The sequence below is a fragment of the Stegodyphus dumicola genome, chromosome X2 (assembly GCF_044657685.1).
Source record: "Stegodyphus dumicola isolate Sdum_Otavi_A_Nest chromosome X2, ASM4465768v1".
NCBI lineage: Eukaryota > Metazoa > Arthropoda > Arachnida > Araneae > Eresidae > Stegodyphus > Stegodyphus dumicola.
The window spans coordinates 124380971-124405482 of NC_140781.1; the positions used below are offsets into that span (position 1 = coordinate 124380971).

Below are 24512 nucleotides of genomic sequence, written 5' to 3' on the forward strand. Positions count from 1 at the left end.
CCCCCGGACTCGAACCTTGGACCTCTCGAATACGCGTCGATCATGCTTCCAGTTACACTATGAATACATGCGGAAAGGAGGGAGAAAATACCTTACAGATTTCTTCATGATATCATGTTATTCGCTATAACAGAACCAAAAAATTGCAGTATAGAGCAAAAATTAGTCCATAACCACAATATCATATTTCTTCAATAGATTTCTAATTCTTATATGGGTTCATATATTTGCAAACAGCCAATGATAAGTCATATCGTCCATCTTAAATCACGCAATACTATCAGCACTTTTCACCTCTAATGATATCTTTCACATTCTAAAATTCGCATTGTGCCTATTCCTTTTAAAAATTGATACCAGTGTATCATGAACAAACTCATCAATCAAATATGTAGGAAAATTTTAATTCTCCTTAACAACACTAAAACTGTAACATAAAAGTAATGTATAAAATTTTTAATATTTCTTTATATTATTGATTGATTTCTGTAAAATGTTCAGAACCCCTCGGAAAGTTGGTAAATCATAAGAAAAAGGTAAACTCTAATATATACATCAGGCCTCATATATTGATTATTACTCATTTTCACGTTCCGTAAGCGATAATTAAGCAGTTCGGATAACTTACACCGTACAGAAGTTATTTTATATTATTTTCAGGTACGTCGCATTCACGGCAGAATTAAATGACGTTATTTCCCAGCCCATTCTAAAAATTTTTCCGGAGCGTTTCCACTTCAAGGTTGGTAACTGCCTGTATACTGATTAGATGAGGGAAACAATCATATTTATTGTTTGAGGGAAATTGGTTTTGATAATTATAACACTCCAAGCTGATTGCTAGCGTTACTGTCGAGATAAAATCGACCTTTTTATAATAATTATAGCTTTAGTTGTAATCCACAAGGAATGGACAAAAAAAGTTTTTATGAATTATATTGTTATGACAACGATAACTTGCGGATAGTGACATATAAATAAATCTGCATGAAATACCATTACGTAGCTATATTTTTAGGAATAGTTTAAGTAGCAGAGTTATAATCTTACACACAGTCAAATAGTCTGGAATCTCGATTATGACGATATTAGTAGCCTTCAAACATTATTCATGCAATATAATTATTCAAAAGTACTTTCATTTCTATGATTGGATTTATTAACAATTTAATATAGCATCTTTATTATGTAAAGTAAATATTATTTCATAATTTAAAGTGTAATATTTTGCGCATATCCTCACACAGTAAGCAAAATGCCGGAAAAATATTCGAATTAGCTTATCAGTCATAGATATATGCTTCGTGAACAGCAGGTAAAATATTTGAATAATAAAAGAAAAATATTTTGTAAATGTGAATTTATACGTCAAGGAATTAATTAAGTTTGCTTTAATAAAGGAAAAAAGAAAGAAAGAGAGAACAACAAACAGATCTATATATTTTAAAACAAGTTCAAGCTGGCAATAATGTTAAAAATACAATTTCTTCAGGTTTAAGACATTCTTTAATTCCCGCAAAATATGTACATTAAAAGTGGCTCCGGAATAAAAGTATCTTTCTTTTTTATTACTTCATAGCATTTTCATTTTACAAGACGCCGAAAAATTTCAACTAGTTCTGATAATGAAGAGTAACTTAAAATAACAGAGAGCGAGCACTTCAACGCTGCTTTGAAAATTCTTATCTAATGCAACATTCAGTACGTGGGAGTGACAAGAAAAGTAACCTTACTAAACCTATGATCTATTTTATTTTTATATTACTTAAGTGGCTACACAGATTGTAAATAACGCTACAGCAGATTATGTTTCGTCATATATGTATTCAAACGTTAATTGCAGCTTTAAATTAGAGAAAACAATGATCCACGTGACAGAAAAATAAGAAAACAGAAAACGACTCGAAAACAAAATGCGGGTAAAGAGTGTAGCTGTCGCTGTATCTTGACCGTACTCTTAAACTCTATGCGATAATAATTTTAATTCCTTCTTAATACAAAATTATGGAAAAAATGCTAGGTTGGAGTAGATGCTAGTACAGGTTGAACTTTAAACCATTTAGTTATTTCATATTTTTGTCGCGGTTTCTTAGAGCTTCCATACGAGCTCCTTGGGTTTAATAATCCTGCCCCCTTTCCTCAGAGTTTCAAATTTTTCTGCACTTCATTTATGACAATAGTCCTCTTCAAGAGAATTTGTTAAATGTCTGGTTAGAAACCCCATTAGGAAAATAAACAAAAACCTATAGCCCGAATCTGCTCTTTTCACTTTGTGTACAGTTGCTTTAATATTAATTTCAGAAAATTAAAAATTTTCATAGTTTGTGAAGAGAAATGCATGGAAATTTTAAGACATAAGAGGGGAGGTCAAATAAACTCGCAATCTCAATAGAAGCAAGGCATCATATTTAATTACTACGCTGGCAGTTATTTGTGTTATGGAAGTTCGTAAACATCTTTACGATACCAAGTAAAACTATACAGTTTGGACAATTTACATATTTGTAAAATATTGTAACATCCAAAAAGGTAATCAGTTTATATTTTATAGATTTTACTCTATAAAGAAAAACATTCTTTAACATGATTTTCATCGCTTTAAAAATAAACAAAATCAGTGAATGCTGTTTTCAAATATGGTGAGTCTTATCTTGCAAGCTATGACTTTGCTTGTACGACTGACTGAGAATTTTGCCCTCTCATTATCAAACAGCCTAAACCTGAAAGTAACAACGACTCTCGCTATAATAGAAAAAAGAGCTTTTTCTTTCTCATTTTTGGAACAAATGTAAAAAGTAGACTTAACATTTTCGCAAGCACTGAGAATTAATACAGCTTATCTCAGTATAATTCCATGGGAAATATTTATGTTTTTGAACGCAAAGAAAAGAGTGAATGCGGTCGCAAGTGTGTGCGGCTTGCTGTACCAAAGTTAACACCTTGCTACAGCAAGCCTTAAGTTTTTCTCGAAATTTTTATTTCTCTTCGGTGCTCGAGAGCAATTCCAGCATAATCAAAGCCACTTTGTATGGACCTAGTATGGTATTAAAGGCACTTTGTATGTTGTTTAACACTGACTGCATTATATTTAATACGAAGAAAAATAAACGAGAATCTTAGGAGTTAGCGTTTTACTGCAATATTTGAACTACTCAATTGACAAAAACTGAAGCAGAAATGGTCTTTGCGACGCTTCCAGAAATACTCCGCAGAGTACATTCAACTCACCAGAGTACTAGCAGCATGCTTCGAAATTACTGCACTAGCAAATGTTCTACAGTTAATTTAGTTAATTTATTATTATAGCAATTTTCTACAATTCTTTTATGATACCCTATTATTCAAATTTATTTGGTGGCCTTGGCGACATGCGAAGGCTATACGTTGATATTTTATCAAATTTTAACTTTTTACACCCAAATTGTTTTTATTTAAAAGGAGCATACGGACTAGTAGCTACATACAGCTTATGCATACATAGCATGTATACGTTTTTGATATTTTAATCTAATCCTTTTTCAAATCTCCAAATATTTCCTATACAAATATGTGTCGAAAAAAGCCGCGTGTAAGCGAACATTCGTAATTTCAATTTTGGCGCTTTAGGATTCAGCTATATTTTCACAAAGGTCTTTATGTTTATTTCAAAAATCATTATATCATTACATCATTGTATAATCCATTCCAAAGTTATGAACAGAACTTAATGTACTGGTTGAATTATTTTGCTCTAGTCATTTGGTACGAAAATTTGGAGAGTCTGTTTTACACACGTTGGTCTTATATTTCATAGAAATGGTAAAAGAGGTAGAAATATACACCAGGGAGCATTGCTCGTAGCACAAAGAATGTTTCGGGTGGGGTTGGAAACAATTTATAAGTTGAGACGTTTCACAGTATTCATCTAGATACGTTCGTTTTACAAAAGCTAATGTGGGGAATGAGGGAAATGAGAAGAGACTGCCTGAAAATTTACAAAAGGATGATCTGATGAGGACCATAAAGTCATTTGCCAAAAAATTCAAATTTCGAGATGTCTTAAGTTTTAAAAGCCCATCGTGGATGGAGGAAGAGATTGTATTATGGAGAGGGTTTCAGAACCTTTCCTTTAGGCTTAAGGAAAAGGTTGCATATGACGCAGGTTTCAAGGACATAGCATAGTGACATATTCCAGGTGCAATTTAAAAGTCTAAGCTTCATTGTAAGGCAATGGAGTTAATTTTGACAACTAGAAATTAAACTGCTCTGCCATGAAGCAAAACATTAATACTACACTCAGAAAAAAAAATGACGCACCAAGAAGGAGTTATCCGAATGGACGAAAATCGGTACAAGTGATGTACATGTACAGAAAAACAAATGATTACAGTTTGAGAAAAATTGGATGATTTATTGAAGTGATAGAGCTGCACAAAGTGAAAAGTCAGTAACGCGTTTGTCCACCTCTGGCCCTTATGCAAGCAGTTATTCGGCTTGGCATCGATTGATAGAGGTTGTGGATGTCCTCCTGAGGGATATCGTGCCAAATTCAGTCCAATTGGCGCGTTAGATCGTCAACATCCCGAGCTGGTTGGAGGGTCCTGCCCATAATGCTCCAAACATGTTTAATAGGAGAGAGATCCGGCGACCTTGCTGGCCAAGGTAATGTTCGGCAAGCAGTAGAAACATGTGCAGCGTGGGGGCGGGCATTATCTTGCTGAAATGTAAGCCCAGGATGGCGTGACATGAAGGGGAACACAATGGGCCTTAGAACTTTGTCGACGTACCGCTGTGCTGTAAGGTTGCGACGGATGACAACCAAAGGAGTTCTACTATTAAATGAAATGGCAACCCAGACCATCACCCCTGGTTATCGGCCAAACTGCTGGAAGACAATCCGGTTGGTATCACACCGCTGTCCGGGGCGTCTCCAGACTCGCCTTCGCTGGCCATCGGGGCTCAGTTCAAAGCGGGACTCATCACTGAAGACTATTCTACCCCAGTCAGTGACATTTCAGTGCGAATGAGCCCGACACCACTACAAACGGGCTTGACGTTTTACAGAGGTCAATGGTAGTCGGCACAAGGGTCGCCGTGATCTCAGCCTTCTTTCTGTGAGCCGTCTATGAATGGTCTTTGCGGTCACTGAAGCACTAGTTGCAGGTACAATCCATAATAATGATGCATTTGGGGCTGTGAGTGCCGCTCTGACGAGTGCTCGGTTTTTCACATTCTGTCGTTTCTCTAGGCCTACCGCTACCTTCTTGACGCTGTGTGCGGCCATGGTTCACCCATTTCTGCCAACATCGTCTAATAGTGGTATCGCTCCTGCTCAAATGTCGAGCTATTCGTCGATAAGACCAACCGGATTCTTTGAACCCAACTATACGACCTCTCTCAAATTCTGACATCTGCGCATATCGTTTGCGCACTTGTATGCCAGGCATAGTTACTGTCTACCAGAGTACACGGCATGATATTCGTGAAGAATTTATGACCTGGAATCTTAATTTCTCCTCTTAAATATCCTGCCAGTTGCGCAGATCAGAGGCGCTGTAGCGACAACCGTTCATTCATTGTCAGCCAAAATGTAAAATTTTGCATTTTCCGTCGAAACCTGTATGCATATCAATTTGTGTCCAATTTGCTTTATATCTTTTCGGTGCGTCGTTTTTTTTTTTTTTTTTTTTTTTTTTTTTTTTTTTTTTTTTTGTCTAAGAGTGTATGATGAAGGTTAATTTGAAGAAGAAAATCTTTTTTTTTCAATAAAACATATTCCGCAATAAGACTCAAAATAAGCAACAAAGAGTTTGTAGAGAAATTAGGTTATTTATTTATTTATTTTTTATTTTTTTATGCTGGGAGATTTGAAAAATGAGCAATGTCCTCGCTGGAACTCGAACCACAGACCTCTCGAATACGCGTCGAGCATGCTGACCATACATCACGAAGCTGAAAAAGCATGCTATGAAAGCGGGAGAAATACCTTATAAATTTTTTGGTTACATCTTGTCCATCATTAGTGCCATCACAGTGAAAGACGCTTTATTAGATGATATTCCTGTAGTGAGTTACAAATGTGAGTCACACTTAAGCAAATAGCAAATACTGTGTAATTCAGTACACTGAACTCTTGTTTCGTTCTTTATTTGGTACATGTCTTATTACAATTTGCTTTACTTAAGTCTTTAGAAATATTTTTGTAGCATCTAAAGTGTAGGTATGTTTGGACCCTAGACATTATATGTTATATAAAAATACTAATAATTCTAAAGAGCTAACATTAATTTGTAATAGTAACAGGATATTATACCTTAGCTCTATGCATTAGCTTATTATTTTATGCAACGCATACATAAAACGTATCTCATAATTAAAATTGTTAATGACTACGTAAGAGACTAAATACAAAATCAAATACGTAATTACAAGTCATGACCGCTTAGACTCACTTAAATTTTGCAAAATGTTATTTATGCCCATTCTTAGCACGCTTTTATGTTATATTAATCTTAAGTCCCTCTCTTGTACATGGCAGGTCATCTTAAGTAAGTATTTAATAGCAGCGAAAAAATAAATAAAGGAACTTTTTTTTAAAAAAAGCTTTCAATTCTCTTATAAAATGTGTTAAATTAAGAAAATTCAATTAAAATTTCTTTCTTCCGTATGAAAAATATTGAGAATAAAACATCATTAAGCAGATTAATGTTAATGATAGTTTTACACGCGTTTATATGCTAAGAATGTAATAAAGCATGTGTTTATATAAATTTTGAAATTACCTTTGAAGCGAGTCTGAAAATAACCTTAAATTTAAACCAGAAGCTGAAAAGAAAAATTGCCTGCAATTATAAGGTTTTTTTCTCCTCCTTCTAGCATGCCTTTATGGTGTAACGGCAGAACACTCGGCGCGTATTCAAGAGGTCCAGATTCGAGTCCCGGCAAGGACATTGCTCATTTTCACATAAAAATTCTCATTAAAAAAACAACCTAATAACTATAGAGTGGCACCCGAACTAAAAACGTGGTGGACAATAATTCATCACCACCAGCATTTGGCGATTGAGTCTCCTAATTCCCAGTCGCTCTTTTTAAGGGAGAGTTTATAAGGTACTTGTGGTGGATGTATTCTTGTGGTTAGATTGACTTACTGTTAAGAGTATCTATTTGCTCCCCCCTTCTAGCATTCCTTCGTGGTGTAACAGTAGCACACTAGGCTCGTATTCGAGAGATCCAGGTTCGAGTTCCGGCGAGGACATTGCTCCTTTTTCACGTCTTTACAATTAAAAAATGAATGACTCTATACAATAAAAGCTGTTGTTTAGGTATAATCTAAAGCAGATGGTTCTCAACCACGGGGGAAATTCCTCCTTGGGAGCGATTTAAATCGGTCTATGAGAATTTATCGACATACCATCTCCAGAAAAGTACGATTTTATATTAAAAAAAAAACAGGTTATTCCAATATACTATAAGCGAAATCCCATTTTTGTAATATTTAAATTAAAAATTTTATAGATACGGGATTAAATATCACGGAGCAGTTCAGGCGTAAATGTTAGGTTTTATCTCTTGTATGCTAAAAATATGTTGGCGAGAGTAGTGTTAGCCGGGGTTTTTTTCCTGCAGTGAATAATTAGGGGTTAAAAATAACGTCTCTTCCTCTTACTGACATACTTGGCAGATGCGCTTAAAATGACTTCCTTTAGGGTTTAGCATCTTTTAAATTTATAATTTTCAAAGAACTTTTAAACTGCTTTAAACTTGATATTATGATGTCACATTGGAACGTTTACTTTTATGATATTATACTGGGATGAAATTATCAGAAATGAAATTAAAATTTTTGAGTTGAATATATTTTACTCTGATGCAGGGTTTTTGTCTTCAAGTGCATTATGCCTGAATTTAATGGTGTGTAGAGATAAAACTTTAATGAACACGTAGGTACTATGAAATCAGACTTTTTAAATCCAAAAAAATATTACATATCACAGTACATCTGTTTTGTAAGCATTTCACCGAAAAGAAAGCATTCATTTGTACCTAAAGCTCTTTAAGAACCTTTCCCCTTTTTTTCACTATTCCTTTAAACAAAAATTAAGCGTGTATGAGAAGTGAAAAGCTGTATGAGCATTACTTATTTCACGCATAAATCAAATAACATCTACTTCTAAATATGCTGAAAACTCAAGATATATTTTCAACATTTATTACTACTATAGCAAACATGTATACGATGTTAAATGATATGATTCGAACAAAAGCCAAATATTAAGACAAAATGTACCACCTAATTCCATTTTTTTCAGTCAAAATGTTTCTTTATTATAGATTTGTTCTTGGTTCTTGGTATATGAGTAACATTTAACTAAGTACATACAGCTTACTTAAGCGTGTAATGAAAAAGTGTTGTTTTTCATATTGTACCACCATATTTCAAAACCAAATTTTAACTTTTTTAAGCATCACTGATCTGGCTCCGTTTTCATGAAGTTGTACATGGAAGCGTCGTATTTCAAAATCAAATTTTAAAGACGTTTCCGAATGTCACTGATCAACCTCTGTTATTGCGAATTTAAACATCAAAATGTTAAATAAAGTGTTCATGTTATTTTGGAGTATATCTGTGTATAACAATGTTCATGATGATTATGCGTCTAAACGTTAATGACATCATTTATTCACAGCTTTTATGATGCTTATAAATCTGTATGTTAATGCGTTTTACGTATCTTAAGGACAAACTCTTCAAAGAAAGCTTTTGAAACCACTGGAAACATTACGTTTTCGTTAATTGTTTAATAACAGCTTGTAATTTTATAGATAGAGTGAAACAATTTTCATAAAGTAAACATTACTTGGTAAGATATTCTCTGCCTTCTTACAGTGTGATATAATTTAAAAGTACCGCCGGCTAACTATCAGAAGGCCTTGAGTTCGGGTTCCGGTGACGGCACTGCATATTCCCTACTTCCATATATCTAATGACTCTACAGTAGCTCCCGAACAAAAAAAGGTGGTGAACTATAATTCGTCCTCACTAGGATTTGGTGACTGTTCCTGTTCTATTTAATGGCCCTTTAATTGGAAGAGAGTGTAAGGTATATTCTCCCACCTTATCGAGTGGTGATGTGACTGGAAGGCACGTCCGGATAGCATTCGAAAGGTCCAGAACTCAAGTCCAGGTGAAGGCGCTGCTCATTTTTGACGTTTCCTACTTCAATAAACTCGATGACTCTGCAATCTCTTAAAATTCTATTGAAATTATCAGCAAAATATTCGTGAATTCTGTGCTAAACTTCAGAACGAGTTTTGAATCCATTTAAAGAGCTTGAATAGAAAAAAAGAATCACTTGTTATTTTTAAATGGTTCAGAAGAAAACTTGACGACTATAGATATGGATAATTATCAAAGAAAGAATATAACTCCTAATCAAAAGGAGATTAAAAACTTAAACCCATATTTGAAACTGTCATTGATTTAAGCATATCTAAGACGCAGCAATTTACTTCATTCAAATTGTAGAACACAATAACTGACATCAGAAAAATGATTACCTCTTAAAGTAATGCTTAAAGTCTGAAGAGTTTTTGTACTAAGTTATGACAGAGAAGATAATGATTTGAAATTTAGATGACCAAAGGTGTTATCTAAACTCAACTTAGCTGTATCATTTGGATTGTTTAAACATCTTCAGTGTGATTAGAATTATAGATAAAACAGCTGAGAAGAAATTTAGAATTTCTCGAGGGTTCTAACGTCACATTGGACAAGATGGACCTCAGCAATATAGCAGTTCCGAGCCACGTTTGGTTATGCAGCTAATAAAAGCATTATTTCAAACAGTCATTAGTACAACATATTTTAGTTTCAAACATAATTTATTATTCCTTAAATATAACACAATTTATTTAAAGAGTAAATCTGTATCATCCTAGAATTAATCTCAAAACTATCGAAAAGCTTAACTTGAAAACATATACATTGATTCGAATAAAGGCAAATAATTGCATCAATTCAGCAACTCATTTGCTTATGATTGTTCAGGATATTAAAGGCATTGTTTCAGATAATTTTATTTTCATAATCTCTTTTTGATTACATTATTTATTTAAAGAGTAAACCAGTTCATTTTAATCAGAAACACGTTTTCCAAAAATATCGTAAATGTAACAATTACTCAAAAACAATTACAGTGATTCGAACGAATATGGAAATTATGAATTAAGGAAAAGGATTTACAGGTGAAAATTGCCTGGAAAGGAAACTCGATAATGAATATGAATTAAACTCAGCAGCGCAACAGCCCTAGTGGGCCCCGGCCTGCAGCGCCCCGAAATCTGCTTTCTTGACCTTGGGCTCCGGAGTGCATCAAAATATGCCCTGGACAAGTGGTCAGCTTGTCGCAGTTTAGTCCCCAAGAGAACGTGGTACTCATTTTATCGACTCACTCAAGGGGTGAAAGGCTGACTTGACCTTGCCCAGTCCGGGGATCGAACCCCGGACTGTGGTGCAGCTGCCCGACAAGCTAGCCACTGCGCCACTGGGCTTCGTATACTCATTATCGAGATTCGAAATGGGAATAATGAGTATATGATAAAGAGAGAAATTTAGAGTGAAAAGGAATCAGGGAGCAGATAATGAGGGAATTTAAAAAAAAATCATGTAGTAAATAAAATGGCGTTTTATTAAATTTTGTACAATGCTTTCCTTAAAGCGATTTTAAAGAGATAGAACAGAAACACACTAAGTTCAGAAAATTATGAAATTAATCATATAGTTACCTATAATCTAAATGATGAAAGATATAATTTTAGGATAAGACAGCTAACGAAATAAGAGTTATATTCTCCTAATTAATACATTTTTTCAATTTTTCAATTTTCGTTGACATCTGCTATAAGGAAATTTTCATATCTACTTTGCATTTCATCTATGTAATGCTACATAAATATACGAAAAATAACTCTATCATAATTCTTAGTGTTTTTATAGTCTCATTTTCATGAAATAGTTTTCGTTTGTATGTAAATTTTAACTCGTAGAGACATTAGTTTATTTCGAAGCAGGAGACAAAAAATGTGCAAATCCCTCGCAGGGACGCGAACCTTGGACCTCTCGAATGCACTCGAGTGTGTTGGAGTATGTTGTCAATTGCACCACGAAGGCATGCTTGGAAGGGGGAAGAAAATTGTGGCATTATAATTGAGTTTTACAAACACGTTCAGTTTAATTTTCAGATTTCCTGTATGCCTCATTTTCGCCACTGCCTCGCTTATTCCAGAAATTTGATGCAGATCGGAGCAGAAATCAGTTTATTATAAATTTAGTGAAAGTAATCGTAACCATATGAGAATTTGAATTAATGTTGGCTGTCTACATACTCAACTTGTCACTTAAGGAACAGCCGCTGCGTCACGTAAGACTAGAATCTCACGACATACTTGGTTGGTAAGGTAAGAATTGACCTAGTTTATAGCTGGTGATCCATAGTTGTAGCCTTGCTTAGACGTATTTAGCTTTGTAAATTTCGAAGGTAAAATTTCAGTTTAAGGTTTATTTTGTAAATTTCAGTTTAAGGTTTATTTTGTTTCATACAGTCAAGGCTGTTTGAGGATTACTTGCTTCATTTAAGTCAAGGCGACTAGTAATTCTGTTCTGAAATTATTTTATTTTAATCTTCGAAGGTAGGGAGATAAAATAAACTCGATTTTTGTGCCTTTCTCTCCTCAAAAAGCAGTTAACGTGTAGGGTGATTACCTGAAAGCTTTCCCGCAAGATTGGAGAAGTATGAGTTGAATCTGAGTTGTTATTCTTAATAGATCTAGCCCCTGATAGGTGTTAAAAAGTATGATTTTTTTTCAATAAAATGACGCATATATAAAGTAAAATGATATAATTAGAATGCGCACGTTTTCTTAAAAAATAATCATACCACGATGCGTTTAGAAATATACAGATGTCTGGTTTGTTAAAAGCTACTATAGAGATGTTTAAATTATGGAAATGTGTTACCCACTTGTAGTCTGATGAAAATATATGAATAATATATTACTATGCTATCCTTTTAGATCTCTTCTATATTACGTATTTTACCGTTAAAATATATATATGTGTAAAAGTGTTTAGTCAGAGAAATAAAACTTCGTTTCTGAATGAACTGAAAATATTTCTAAATATTATTACCAGATCCACTTCTGATTTAACAATTCCCACCGGAACTATCTCTTTTCTTCTTAGATAGTTTTATTAAATGAAAATAATTTTTTGCAGTATCATTCAGCAAAGCTCATTCTTAAATAATATTTTAAGAAGAAATTTCAGTTTCTTGATAAACCTCAATGAATTAGATTAATCACAATAAAGGTTTCCTTACGCCTTTCGGATAAAGCCAAAGTATTTCATTTGCTGTTACACTATTTGCATTTCATTACACTATTTGAATTTCGATACAGAACCGGTACTTGAGTTTATTCGTATTACTGTTTACATATCAAAAGTAAAACGAATGGAAACTATAAATTTAATTCTATGCCACCCCCACACACGGGGTTCTTCTTATTCCTGTTTCCACCTTCGCTCCCTTCCCCAGAATGAAACCAACTAATGTAAACGAACATTAAATGATCCATTAATGTGCACACAACACTTTTAAGCAGAAGATAATTTGAATGTTAAAAAGTTTATGGATGGAAATCCTATAAGTGTTAAAATTCTAAGCTGGTTCAAATAAAAGGGCATCCTAAATTTTTCTAAATTATTTTAATACAGCTACTGTTTGGATTTATTTTAATTCATACATTTCGTAAATTTTGGTTCTACAGCCATGACTAAGAAATTTATTCACATTTAGCTTATAATATTAGGCTTTTATTTTATATGAAGACTAGATATAATGTGCGAGTGAAAATGAACTTGTTACTACGCCTTCGCCTCTTCCAAAGTTTCTCCCAGTACTTTATAAAGATTGTAAATACTGTTTCTCCTTTGCATACATATGCTTGCAATGAAAACAGCTTTACAGGTGAAAATGTATACTGGAGAATTCATGTTCGAAACGGTATGTCACTGAGCGGGTAAAATTAATAAACAAGAGATAGTTTCTATTTTGTTAAAACAAAGTTAGTAATAAATGGTGTATTAGTACAACACTTTTACTAAAATTTAAACACTTAGAAATGAATAAATGTGATACTGCAAATACTTTTTTTTATGGAAGTTTTAAGTTTTGTAGTGAGCGATTTATTTGGTGGTGATTAACGAGCTCGCCTCGTATTCCAGTTATGCGCCACAGAGGGCAAATGAATAAATTAAGAAGAGGATGACACGAAAATTTAATGTTAGCCCACCAAAATTGTCAAATGTTTGATAAACAATGGGAGCTTTTTATTAGGATTTAGTTTAAATATCGGTGTAGAAGAGGTTTTAAGGGTGATTAGTCTTGGAAACTATTAAACAAACATAACAAAAAACTGTGAAAGCAATGTATCAGCAATTTTGTGAATAAAGTTAAGAACTTTGAGCAGTTTGAGTATGTTTTCTGAGAAGACCAAAAATTTAATTAATTTTATGTTTATAATACCCGCAAGCAGGAAAACGGTAGTTATATCTCATACAAATAATATGAAGATTTCACTTCATTATAGTTTTGTTAAAGGCAAGGAGAAAATGTTTTTAAAATGAAAATAAGAGCCAGAAATAAACATTGTACTTGAAATTTTAAGCTACCAGAGTTCGCAGGATTAAACTAAGAAACATGGAAGAAAGAAGTGAAATGCGTAATAGTTTCAAGTAAGTTTGAATATTTATTTTTAGCAAATTAGAATGATTAACACACAAGGTAACTTAAAAAACATTATAAAATCTCAGAAAGTAATCTAATTTAAAGCAACGTTAATATTGTGAATATAAAGAAGGGGAAATAAACTACTAGGAGAAATACCACTAAAAGAAATAAATAAAACATTAAATTTCCAAAGACACTATACTAAATCACTTATTTATAAAGCAGTGAAATAATATAGTTTCTCGGTGATGGTCATAAATACTTTTCAAAGCAAAGTTAATATTTCGAAGGCCTATGCAGTTAAGAATATTATATTTAAGAAAATCTACAATTATTTTAAATTTTGTGTAAAGAATTGTATACGTTGCAAACTGAAAGCTGAATAAAAAAAATCTTAATTAATTACATAGCATAATACGATGCTACTAGTGTAAGCAGAACAGGGTAAAGAACGTGTTATTTAATGACGGGTTAATTTTAATTACAACGTTAATTGTTCACTAGCTGTTTTTTTTGTACAATTAATGCATATTTTCTTGAACCAAAACTGACCAAATGATGCAATAAATAGCTCTCAATGAGAAAAAGCATTAATTTGCTACTAAACATTGCAAATAATGAAAAATAATAAATGGTAATGCAATGAGGTAAGTAAAGATTACGCAAAGTACAGTTTGAAACCTTTCTGCTTCACCGCACATAATTTTACTTTATGTACAAACTAAACAAATTAAGGATACTTTACTGCTCATAATCGAATAATACATTTATAAAATAAAGTAGTAAATGAAATACTATGCATCATACCAATTTAATGTACGCATACGAGTAAAAAAGAAAACGCTGTAATTTTACAACATTTAAATCCATAGCAAATAGACATTTTGATAGATTTACGCCCATTTCTAACTTTTACTATATGCCACAATTAAAAATCATCATTAGAAAATTAAGACAAGATTTATTTTGTAACGGACAGTTCTCCAGATGCAGATAAAAATTAAAAAGCATAAAATTTTATTTCACATGATAACTTTTTATTCCATGTTATAAATCCTGTTTTATTCATAATCAAATTTTTGTTTAACGCACTTTAAGAGCAATTACAGCGAAAAGTTTAATGTTTCTCTAACGATACGTAAACTTTAATTTCCTTAGATAAGGCTGGATTCACGAAAATCTTACGCACGCATCACTACATTAAGTGAAATGTAACTGCGATTTTAAATTTATGTTAAGACATGTTAAAGTAAATAAAATAAAATAAAAACATAATTTTGAATGACCTAGTAGCCAGATGTGAATATTAAATATCAAGGAATCTTAGTATGAATTGTTAACTTTCTGAATGTTAAAACACTTTCCATGGAATTTTATTGGAAAATACAGAAAAAGTTTTAAAATATTTTGTTTAAAAGGAATTAAATAAAATAAGGACATAATTCCGGAATATCTCAAAAAACTGAGAAATTGGGTCAAGAAAAGAAGGAAGAATAGTGCCTGTAATTGATACAACAGGTTCCAGACGCACAAATTCATCTTATGCAGTATCCTATAGATAACAGTTAAAGTCTACTAACTCTCAAGCATTTAGAAATACGTTAATACGTATTTTAAGGATAAGTATTACTTATCTTCTACCAAGATTCTTAGATTTCGATGGAATTTCATTTTCCACTTATATCACGCATGAATGCATCTCAAATGATTTCGCGCAATATTTTTATCATTTGCTACCCTTCGCATGACTTCTTATTCCGTGAAAAGCACAGAAACGTTTAATTGATATTATAAAGCCCGTAATTTCAACAATATGCAGAACGAAGATCCGGAAATCACATATCTTTGCAGGTAGCATCCTTTCATCCACATTGCTGCGATATCAATCCATATCCGTTTTTCATGGTACCACACAGAAAATCAATTTCATCACAATTTCAAACAGTTTAAAAAATGAAGCTACCTCATTCTTGTCTCCTTGAGAAGGATCCGGATTATTCTTGCTTTCCTCGGTCTCAACTTCTACTTGAACTCTGGTCTTCTTTTTGGTGGTCTTCTTGACCGTTTTCTTGACCTCTTCAACCTCGGACATGTTGGCTAGTAAGGATAAGCGAGAACTGCACGTCTGCGACGAGTCGTTACTGACGGAATGTGTGTCTCAGTCGAGATTCGAACAGGCTCAAAGGAAGAGTCTTAATGCCTGCCAACTTCAGTTAGGGGAGGGCCTCAACATTCTCAGAGCCACCCACGCTCCAAAAATACGAAATCTTGCCCCGTCACAGAAGCATCAGGGACCTTCTCCACACTGAGGTACTGCATCACTACTCAACTTAAGTGGGTCCACAAGAAAGCAGTTTTTGTCTCAACGGCTGAAGTGTATACAGTTAAACATTCTGGAAATAACTTTTTAATATTTCTTACCGTCTATGGAATTCCATCAGCACTAATGTTTCAGACCTAAAGAAAATTCACATTAACCTAGATCTGTCATATTTAAATAATTTTTATATAAAGCGTTAATATGGTAGTACTGTATAGCTTACTACATAAACAGATATGAGAAAAATAAAAATATTCCAAAATATCTCAGTAGCTAAAATAAGATTAAAAGTTCTTCAGCCTCAAGCTCTAATTAGAAGGTTACTGATGTTCCTGTTCAATTCTTACTTTTGCCCCAAATGTGAAAATTTTCGAAGAAAAAGAAAAGCAAAATTTTCGAAGGTCGATTTTGAAAAAAATTAACCGCCCCGTCAAAGAATGTTTGACGGGCAATCAACAGGTTCTCGATATTTCTTACTGTAACCTACACAGGTAACGTTGTAATTTGCACCAGTTCCCTTTGCTCTCAGCGTCCCAGAATAGAGTGGAAGGGGCGGCTCGGGACACGCCTTTCCAAAAGCCGAATGGCAGACGCGGGGAGCAAGTCTCAGGTTCTGAGGGCGAGATCACCGGAAACCTTAAAAGGACATCCGGAAACAAGGATAGCTAGTATCCTCCGTCAGACATCATTTGCCCACAGTCAACGCTCTACTTGCCATGTAATTTCACCGCTCGCAGGTGGCTTGCCCCGTTAGCAAGTTCACAGCGTCATGAGCTTTTTCTATCGTGAATTGTCTAGCGTTATCCTCAATTAAGAACAACACGACAAATGTTTAGCTTCTCTTGAGACACAGATCGGTCTCTGACCCATAAAAGAAGCGGAAGCGTTTGCTTTGCACCTAATCCATCTTATACATTATATACATAGCAGAAATATACAAAAAAATTCAAAAGGTTTTATACAGGTACCGTAATAACAAGAGTTAATGAAATCAGATGAAATTTTTTAATGCGCTCAATCAATAAAATTTGAATACTATCCAAAATATAAGGATTAGAGCTCTCTGTTCCAGGTCCTTGTCTTTTTTTAGTATTCTTTTCGGCGTTAAAACTCTTCTACAGCTTCTACAGCTCGACTTTCAGTTTCTTTTCGTTCCCTTTTTCTTGCTTATTTGCAATGTCTATTACGCTATTCAAATCAAAAACATGAAAAATCAATAATTCCCTAATCGGGATTTGAATTTCTGATTGCCAGCCGAACGTGCTATCAATTGCACTACGATAGACGCAATGGAGAGAGAGAGAGAAAATATATGCGTATTTCAATTTTAGGTGTTCATCCACACATACAAAATATAACACACGTACAAACACACGTACAAAATACTCATTTATTATATATATATATATATATAATTTCCTATTTGTACATATATATATATATATATACATATATATATATGTTGGTACTATAAGTAAACATACTTATGAGGGCTCTTTTACATTTCTTGAGATTTCCTCAATTTGGAAACAAAAAGATCTGAAGTAAAACTCTTAACATAGAAAATTAGGCTTAATTTATAAAACACGATCTGATGAGCTGTTACTGGACAGCAGAGAAGAGTAGCTTAATAAAGAACATAAATGAGGAAACGATTTTCAATTCCTTCCCTAATGCAAGGTTGCATCTCACAATTTTTACTTCATGTAGTAGAATTTTCCAATTAGAATGCAAGATACTTATTAACAAATGAACAGCATAAATTAAAGCTTAGCATAAGTAAGCAAAAATTAAATTTAGTTATTTTTTTGTTGGTTGCTTCATTTGCTTACTAGTAAATTATAAATTTTTTTCACAAGTCAAATATATTTGTTGTTTATTTTAAAATATTCAGGTTTTCTATATGTTAAAAAGCTTTTATACTGAATATGAATTAAGTTCATCTTATTAATTTCCCTTTGAAACTCATGAAATAAAAAATGACAAATTGTTTGTAAAAAGAAACATTCCTACTTTTAAAAACCTAACAAAAGGTATTGCTTTGAATTTCGGCAATTCCCAAGTTCAATATAATGGCAATTTCAACTTGACTACCGACTTTTGGCCTTGTGAAGTTACCGTTTAGCCACTACTAGCTCTGTCTAAAAAGTGATGCATACGTTGAAAGACTACGTAAGATATTCTCTGCCATATGCGCTTTGCTGCCTCTTTGTGCCTAATGTGCCTTGCGCACGGGCAAATGGAGGGAGCTGAATCAGCAGTGTTAAATAATTAAATAAATACTACCATGTAATTTTATTTAATGTAAGATGCTATTTTTATGTTAATTCTTTCCTGGAACTTCTATTTCTTCCGCAAGACTCAACAGAAATGCAAATTAGGTGAAATTTCAAAAGAATGCATAATTTAGTGAGAAAGCTTTAGCAACGCACAAAGAAAGGAGTTTATTTAGCGAATCATCCCCCGCCAATTGAATCTGATCTGCATATTGATGAGTGTTTTCAATATTTTATAGTGCTTTTGCTTGCAAGTCGTGAATAGTTAGAATTGGTTTGTTAGATCTTCTTGGGTTCTATTTCCAGAAGATGTAGAATATGTTAATGAAAGTTTAGTTAATTTTTTTTTATGTGTCTCTTTTAGAATTCTAGCTTTCTGAGTACAGTCGTACGGAGTACAGGAATGTTAAACTAGTATTAGTTTATTTAAACTTACAATCTGTTTCAACTATTCCCCAATGGTGGAATATTTGAAGACAAATTAAATAAAGAGAAAGTTTCTTTCCAACATGATTTCAGTTTTAGTCACAAAGAGAACTTTAGTTACAAAAAATTCTAATTCTACGGAAAATCACGCTAATTCTTTTCTGTCAGCAAATATATACACATGTTATTCAAATCATTTGTTGATAAACATTTATAATACAAAAACTGAATAACACTTGAAATCAATAAAATGCAGAAATGAAGCCTTAATATAACATCTTATCAAGAAGACCACAACTTATGCACTGAATTTATAAGAACTGAAGCTATCTTTAAATATATATTTCTACGTAATTTTGTATTTATATAGCTAATTTTAGTAGAATTGTAATTAAAATTGTTGTATTTCTACGTGCAATACAGTGCGAGACAAAATGTAAGAAAAAGCTATGACGCAAAAGTAAGAATACTGGGGCACGTGCATTTAACATTGAGTAAATGGATATCCCGGCAATTTGTATTGAAATTGAATAAATGTAATTGACCACCATTTACTTGTAACCGTAATTCCATCCCCTTATTGCTTTCCAGTAATTTCTAGGAACAGAAAGTAGTAGAAATATCTCGCGACCGGTTGAAAGCTATAAAAGCCCGAAGAGAGAGCGTCTCAGTTCAGTTGCTTAGTTACTATTGTTACGAGTTGTTTAGTTCTGCGTGAACTGAGATATCAGAGTTAGCTTTTTCTTTAGATGCGCTTTGCGTTGTATTGTGATTTAACATTTTTTTTTGTTTTGTTTTTTGTAGTTTAAAGTACAACTACTGATTATACTGCATGATATTGTAAACTCTTGTACGAATATCTCTGAGGAAAATTCCAGCGTTCTGATATATTTCTTTCGATAAGAATAAATTTTATTGACCTATTATCGAATTTGTGCATTCAATCAATTACGAACCCGTACGCACGTAATAATATTATAATAGAGAAACACGAATGAAATGTTAACAACATGGGGGAATGGGCAAAGCTCTGTAATTTATGTTACTCTTTAGTGTTATCCTATAACATAATAATTTTCACTATTCACCTCAAATCATTTGAGCAATGATTATATTAGTAAATTATTTTAATATACGAACTGTTTACTAGAACAAACAGCAATTCATCATCAACTACAGAATAACTCGAAACCTTCGTTGGTTTTGCTGTAAAGACACACTCAATCTTGCATATGTTTCACAATATCTTCAAGAAAATCTCACATATATGATATGTTACCTTTTCTCCTAATAATTTGGCCCCAGTAGAGGCCAAGTGGTTAAGGTTGTTGAGTACTGGAAGTTCGGCACGGGTTCGATACCAGGCGAGTGAAATAACTGTATGTTAGTTTATCGTTGGGTTTATCCTTGTGTAATGTGAATACAAGCCAAATTCTTTTTAAAACATCTTTCTTGAAGGCATCTTTTCCCTTAGAAAATTAATCCTCGTGTGTTTTACCATATTCAAATAACGAAATCTAACTCAACCTCATAATCGTAAACAGGAATTACATTAGCATGCAAAATACAAGAGATTTTCACCATCTTCATTGCATGCGTTCGTGGTATAATTCGAAAGGGCAGCTGGCTAGTAACTAGAAGGTCTAGAGTTCGAACCTCGGCGAAGGCAAGACTGGTGTTTTGTGTCTCCTGCTTCGAAACGACTAACAGACTCTACAAGTGGTGGTCGAATAAAATGTGGGGAACCATAATTTTTCTACCATTTGGATTTGAAGACCAAGTTCCCTGTCGCCTTTAAAAGAATATAAGTAAATTATTCCTTTTTCACCGTGTGCCTTCGTGGTGCATTTGAAAAATACAGCCGGATAACAATCGAAAGGTCTGAGGATGGAATTCCAATTAATGCAAGGTTGATTTTCTTCGGAAGGATGAACAGAATGCATAAAGATATCGAAATTTGTTTCAATTTTATTATTTTTGTTGCTCCCGAAAACGTTCTTTAAATGCGGTTATATATGCAATCCAGATTTACATAAATCATTCTTTTTCTAGTCATTAAATGTATTAATAAGTGGTTTTGATCTCCGATACAGAATAAAGTCATTTTTAAAAATACCAGTATAGAGTTTGCAACACTTTGGTATCTATCAGGTGCTTGCAAGAGTTTTCTAGATTATAAATAGCATGCAGAAGTTACGTTGAATAGATAATTTCATTTTCTTATAGAGCTTTATAAATTTAAGTAATTATTTTCTCACGACCTTAAAATTCATCTACGGCAGTGCAGGCAACAGAGCAACCTCATTCTTGTTACAGGCAAAAATGGAACGCAATAATGCATATTTACACTACTGTATGCTTCACTGTTTCAATAAGAGTAATGATAAAAGACTGCAGGAAAAAGAAAATGGATCATAGGTGGATTCATCGATGCTTAGGAAAGCTGGTTTTAATTTTAGAAGTGGAAGTTAAGAATACGTTAAAAACACGAAAAGGAGATTTAAGTTCTTTGGAACGAAAGAATTTGCAATGTTTCTCTATAAAGACTCAGTTTAAATATTCTAGGACTTAAACAATGAATACGTGTGACATTTTCACTATTATTTACATTAATATTTATAAAAATACAATGAATCTTAGCAAGCACCTGATACATACACACATAGACAGACATTACAAGATGGCACTGGAACGCTTTGTGTCTTGGGTGGTACATTTATAATGAAAATGCTAAGAGAAATTTTCGGATATTTAAGTTACAATGCAAAGTGTTTTTTCGTTCCGTACCATGTGCCTTCATGGTGCAATTTCGAAGCACACCTGGATAGTAATCGGGAGGTTCGGAGTTTGAATACTGGCAACGGCATTGATCATTTGTCATGTTTCCTGCTTCGAAATAAATCTAATGAATCTGTAACTGGCGCTAGAACAGGGACTCGAACTACGGATCTCTCGAGTGCTAGCCGCGTGTGCTTCAAATTCACTACGATGGCACGTGGCAAGAAGGGAGAAAATACCTTGAAACCTACGGAAAAAAACAAGAAATGCCCATTGTGCCAGTACATTAAGTTGCCAGGAATCGAACCCGAGATTAAATACTTGCATTAAATGATTTAATTCAATCATTTGCTGGTGAGCCGACATGATTAAGATTCTGGAAACATTGTTGATTTTCTAGCTGGTGAATATTAAAGTCAGGCGGTTTAACCTACTAAAATGAGGTTTAGCATGGAACAGAAGGTGTATACGAAAGTAAATATTAAACATTTCCCAATCCAATAAACATGCAATCTTTCCTGCGCAACTTGATTTTTCAGTGTGATTTAAAAGGACACTCTAGCTACATATGGTATAAAATCAACTTAAGTTCACATAACAATAATGTCACTACAATATAAGTTTCCTAACATTTCATAAACAAATACAGTTTAAATTAACAATTTTGAGCACACTTTCCTTTTAATCACGCTTTAATTATCCCCTTCATTTTAATCACGGATCACATTTGTTCTAATATAAATTTTATCAATTAGTTTAATTTAAGTTAGAGCAAAGTACTGTTTTAACTAATTAATTGACCTTGTATAATCCTGTTATATAATGATTTTCCAGAAATAATTATCTTACGACAGAAAAATCAAAATAAAATAGACCGCTGAAGACCAAATCGAAATCATGTTTTAAAGAAGTTAAATTTATAAACTGAATTTGGGAGAAATTTTTAAGCAACCCATTTCACGATTTTTTAAAGTACAATGCAGTGTTTATATGGAACAGTTTCGAAGCAAAGAACGTTCGGTTGTAACAAGTCTCAGAATAGTAACTTAGTTTAACCCTTTTCTTTCACGGAGAAATGTTAAAGATAAGATATTGATATTTTCTCATGTGTAAAGACTGCATTGCTATTTTGAACATAAGATAAATCATAGCAGTAAGTGATAACAGCAACACGGACACTGATAGATGCTGTGAACAGCTAAACGGCAGCAGAAAATGGGAAGAAAAATAAGCTTCCAGACTAAACACGAGAACTTATTTATACTGTGGTTGCAAAAGAAAGCTTTTCTGGAGCCGAAATGCAAGCACGAGTAATTCTCAGAACAAGCTTATAACTTCTCAACAGACTGTTCAAAATTAATAAGTATCTGAGCAATTTTACTCATAATAAGATGAGTGATCAGAATTATGAGAAAATTTATTTTAGAACTCAAGTACATTAAGCAGCATTTCGCACATTTTATTTTCGTTAACAATCTTAACGCAGTGAGAGTCTACAAAAAAAGGGAAAAGAATAATTCTCTTTTTCAAAAGATATAAAACAAAAATTAATGAAACCGAAACCAGTACTGTTTAAAAAAATTGCGTATATTTGTAAAATAAGAAACAAATGAAAGTCGGAAGTTACAGCCTGCTTTGAAACACATACATTATAAGGTATTTTTCCCGCTTTCCTGGCGTGCCTTCGTGGTGTAGTGGTTCTGCACGCTGGACCGGTATTCCAGAGGTCCGTGGTTCGATTCCCGACGAAAGCGGTTGCTCACTTTTTCATCTCTCCGGCATCTAAAAAATTTCTGATGTCTCTATAGTGGCGCCCGAACTAAAAGTGTTGTGGATGATGACTCTCCAAACCCAGGATTTGGCGATTGGTCCCCCTAAAAACCCCAATCGCCCTTTAAAAGTAGGAGTATATAAGGTATTTCTCCCGCCTTCCTAGCGTGCCTTCGTGGTGTAGTGGTTCTGCACGCTGGGCCGGTATTCCAGAGGTCCGTGGTTCCATTCCCGGCGAAGGCAAATGCTCATTTTTCACCTTGCCTGCTTCCAAAAAATTACCTAATGTCTCTACAACATGAAATCCAAAATTTTAGATAGCATTCACAAACTTGTCCATCCTGAATCTTACTCTAAAAACGACCAGTTTTGACCCAAGCAAAGGCTTCAATAACTAATTTTGCGAGAAATTTCTGAATCAAAGTCAATGCTTTAGATTTAAATCCTTCGTGGGTTCTTCAAGAATCTTTCTTTTTACCTGCAGTTGAAATTTGAATGATTCTGCTTCTTCAGTCAAATGAGAGTTTCTTGTGGGTTCCTTTAAGATAGTTTAAGATAAGTGCTGTGCCAGACAAAATCAAATAAACTGTATGGAACAACCTTACCCTAAACCAGCTTAAGGATGGAGAACCAACTTTCGATTCTATATACAGTAGTACTTTGGAAAGGCGTATGGGCAATACTTCAGTAGTACATTGAAATTCATGTTAATAGTATGAATTTGCGTTTCATAAAATAAATCTAAAGGACCTAAAAAGATCAAAAAAGAAAGAAATGTTGATCAGAAAAGAAATGTTATCAGAGGATCAACTCAGAACAAATCAAAATCATGAAAATTTCTGGACGAAAGCTATACAAAGCCGCAGCTTTCAGATCTTGGAAACACCTACTCACGAGGCTGACTGCAGAGTTAAATGAAAGCTTTTCATTGTTATAAATAAAAAAACCATTTGTTATATTCTCAATGAAAAGAAAGCAAGAAATATTAAAATTTAAAATCTAAAAACATTTATATTTCGTACGCGTCATATAGTTAAGATTTTGGTCAAACCATTCGCATGTCTCACATTATTTCTAAAGTGATAATTCTGAATATTAATCCATTTTGTAGAATGAAGGATTGGATTCTTCGTCCATCACCAAACGCTTTTTTCATAAAAAAACATCATAATG

General features: G+C 33.5%; 1 protein-coding gene across 5 annotated transcripts in view; it reads right to left on the minus strand.

Annotated features, from left to right (window-relative positions):
• LOC118200798 (four and a half LIM domains protein 2-like) overlaps positions 1 to 24512 on the minus strand; it is a 332872-nt gene that overhangs the window by 34836 nt on the left and 273524 nt on the right. The window contains exon 1 of one of the 5 annotated variants that reach the window (XM_035372760.2): positions 15733 to 15961. The exons of the other annotated variants lie outside the window; for them this stretch is intronic. Coding sequence (XP_035228651.1) covers positions 15733 to 15861 — 129 coding nt within the window. The 5' untranslated portion in view covers positions 15862 to 15961. Of the gene's footprint in view, positions 1 to 15732; positions 15962 to 24512 lie in introns of those variants that run through there. 5 annotated transcript variants of the gene reach the window in all.